This window comes from Telopea speciosissima, chromosome 1, assembly GCF_018873765.1.
Source record: "Telopea speciosissima isolate NSW1024214 ecotype Mountain lineage chromosome 1, Tspe_v1, whole genome shotgun sequence".
Lineage (NCBI taxonomy): Eukaryota > Viridiplantae > Streptophyta > Magnoliopsida > Proteales > Proteaceae > Telopea > Telopea speciosissima.
This window is the reverse complement of record NC_057916.1, coordinates 4,871,995-4,874,402: the sequence shown is the minus strand read 5'-3', so window position 1 is coordinate 4,874,402 and position 2,408 is coordinate 4,871,995. Positions and strand designations below refer to the sequence as shown.

Sequence of the window (2,408 nt, the reverse complement as noted above, 5' to 3'; positions counted from 1 at the left end):
AGTGTGAAATGACTGCATCCATGTTGGATGCCCCTATGCACGTTCTTATTGGCCCCCACGCTGCTACATAGGCCACGCAATCTTGCAGTGATCACCCTCCCATATTTAATTTACATGGAGTTACTTATATATCCCTAGGTTGTTGGGCAATGGGTAGATGGGGACCATGCACCATGGTTTGAGGAATCGGTATCGGATTGATCGACTTGCATCGGTATCAATGGAGACTGATACTAATTCTTGGCTGATCCCGTATCAGTGGATTGGTACGAATAAGGATAAAAATGTAAAAAAAATTTTAAATTTCAAAGGAAACAAGGGTAAATCTGTCCGATCTAGACTGGTAAGGACCAATCTGGATCATTATTGGCCAAGACCGATACCAATTACTGAAACCTGATAGGTCTAGAATGCATTTGAAACCTTATTCGTCTCTATTTTCTTGCTTCAAAATGAATGCGTACGTTACCCAAACCTTACCCTACACTTTAACTAGACTTTATAGAAAATCTTACCATTAAAAACCCTAATGACAAGAACATCATTTAAGATTTTAATTTGTGATGCCTTCTTAAAACAACGGTTTTGGCCTTCCTTGATTGTTAGAAAGCCCACAACCAATTGAATCATATTTAGGCTTAATTTATTAATGGGCTTCATTTGGACCTGAAGCTATAGGCCCATCTTGCACCTGGTAAGAACTAAGAAGTGACTTGAGCCTTCAATGTCTATTGAAGTCTGTGTTATTATACAAGTGACTGAGCCTCTTTAAACTTCTTCTTTCATGGATGAGTTTATCTTAGGGGCCATGTTTTTAAATATACAGAAGCTATATACAGTAAAAGAAGCTGCAGACTCCATTTGTTTTTCAAGCAAACTCATCACTGGTAACGAGTCGAGGACCGAGATATGGTGCCCCAGTAACAACTAGATCATCTGGTAAATCTCTTTCCTCCAATATTGCATAACCTAATCCACAACACAAAGAACAGAACAATAGATCAGTAAATTTAGGCTGTGTTTGGCATGTGTATTCTTGGAATGCATTCTGGGTCGATTTCTCATTCTTGGATCATAAAAACAATACTTTCATAGTTTTATTGATCATATGAAGCTAAAGGCCATTTCAAGTGTAACATACCACAAAGCGATGTAACGAAGATTTCGGAAAAATAAGTAGATGGCCTCCCCAATTCCTCAGAGTATGGTGGTGACAATACATCTAAAATGGCACAAGGAGTCAAGGCAGTGAAGGAGTGTATGTTTCCACCACTCCTAGGGAACAGAATTGTTGCTTCGCTTGGAGCTCTTATAATGCCATCTACAGCTTTAGCTGCTAATCCCACTGCAACCCAAAGCCCAAGATAATTCATATTCACATATATATCAGTAAGAAGAAACAATTCTAAACTCAAAAACTGAAATTAGCCTTTTATTCCTCTACACCTCACTTAATCTTATTAGTTCTAATTTATGTTAATTGATTGAAGAACATAACTGCTCACCTGTTTTATAGTTATTAGACTTCTCCACCTTGATCCAATCATATCCTTTAACATAGACAGAACCATACAGAAGTTTGGTTAACACTGTCATCCCTGGGTGATCATGAAGAGGTAATTTCGCTCCAGCAGGGAAGCAAAACACACCAATCTGCTTCAGAGAGAAAATAAAACATTCAAATATCTAAAACCCAGTAATGGGTTGTGAGGTTTTATAGTATCATTGATCTCAATTCACAGAGAAAGAGGGACAAATTTACTTACAGAAAAGAAGTTGCATTCATAGATGTGAATGTAGGTAATTTCTGAGACTCCTTGCCCACAAATCAATCCATCACAAACCTCTATGCTTGATGATTTAGCCCATTTTGGCAGAGATCCATTTATGTTGAATTCATCAATGCCAACATCTATGGCTTCCATGGTATCTGACAATAGAATATCAATGGACTTTCCAATTCAAAATCATCACAAACAAATACAATTAAAAGAAAGAAAAAAAAATAAAAATCTAAGAAGATTGATTAGTGGAATACCTAGGAAATTTTTGAGCCATTGAATCTTTTGGTAGGTTGGAGGTTCCTCCTGTGTGAAAATTAGATTACAGGCATCATAGAGACATTGAATTTTGCTTCTCTCCATTGTGTAGTTCATTGCTTTTAGTATTACTGCAGGACTGAAGAGAATCTGTTTATCCTTTGTTAAGTAACTTTTTAAGGGGACTATCTATATATAAGGAACGTAGGAGAAAGACTTCCTAAAGACAATTAAACTGAGTCAACCAAACCTGGGGCCGGCTTCACTGTGGACTTTACCATGGGCTAATCCTTGGTATTACCTGAATTGTTTACCCTAAAACTGTAAACAGAGTATCTTTATCTATGGATTAAGTGTGATATAAACAGA

General features: G+C 37.1%; 1 protein-coding gene across 1 annotated transcript; it reads right to left on the bottom strand.

Moving 5' to 3' along the window:
• Window positions 1-812: 812 nt before the first annotated feature.
• LOC122641716 (plant cysteine oxidase 1-like) lies at window positions 813-2,208 on the bottom strand. The gene is made up of 5 exons (XM_043835009.1): window positions 2,039-2,208; window positions 1,767-1,930; window positions 1,506-1,653; window positions 1,142-1,345; window positions 813-969 (listed from the first exon to the last, which is right to left on the bottom strand). The coding sequence occupies exons 1-5, from the start codon at window positions 2,154-2,156 to the stop codon at window positions 869-871; spliced, it is 735 nt and encodes a 244-aa protein (XP_043690944.1). The 5' UTR covers window positions 2,157-2,208; the 3' UTR covers window positions 813-868.
• Window positions 2,209-2,408: the final 200 nt, after the last annotated feature.

Coding starts and splice junctions, on each gene's coding strand:
- LOC122641716 (XM_043835009.1), bottom strand. CDS start 2,156: ATGAACTACACAATGGAGAGAAGCAAAATTCAATGTCTCTATGATGCC. Junction 1,931..2,038: donor ATGGCTCAAAAATTTCCTAG/GTATTCCACTAA, acceptor TTCTATTGTCAG/ATACCATGGAAGCCATAGAT. Junction 1,654..1,766: donor ATGAATGCAACTTCTTTTCT/GTAAGTAAATTT, acceptor TCTCTGAAGCAG/ATTGGTGTGTTTTGCTTCCC.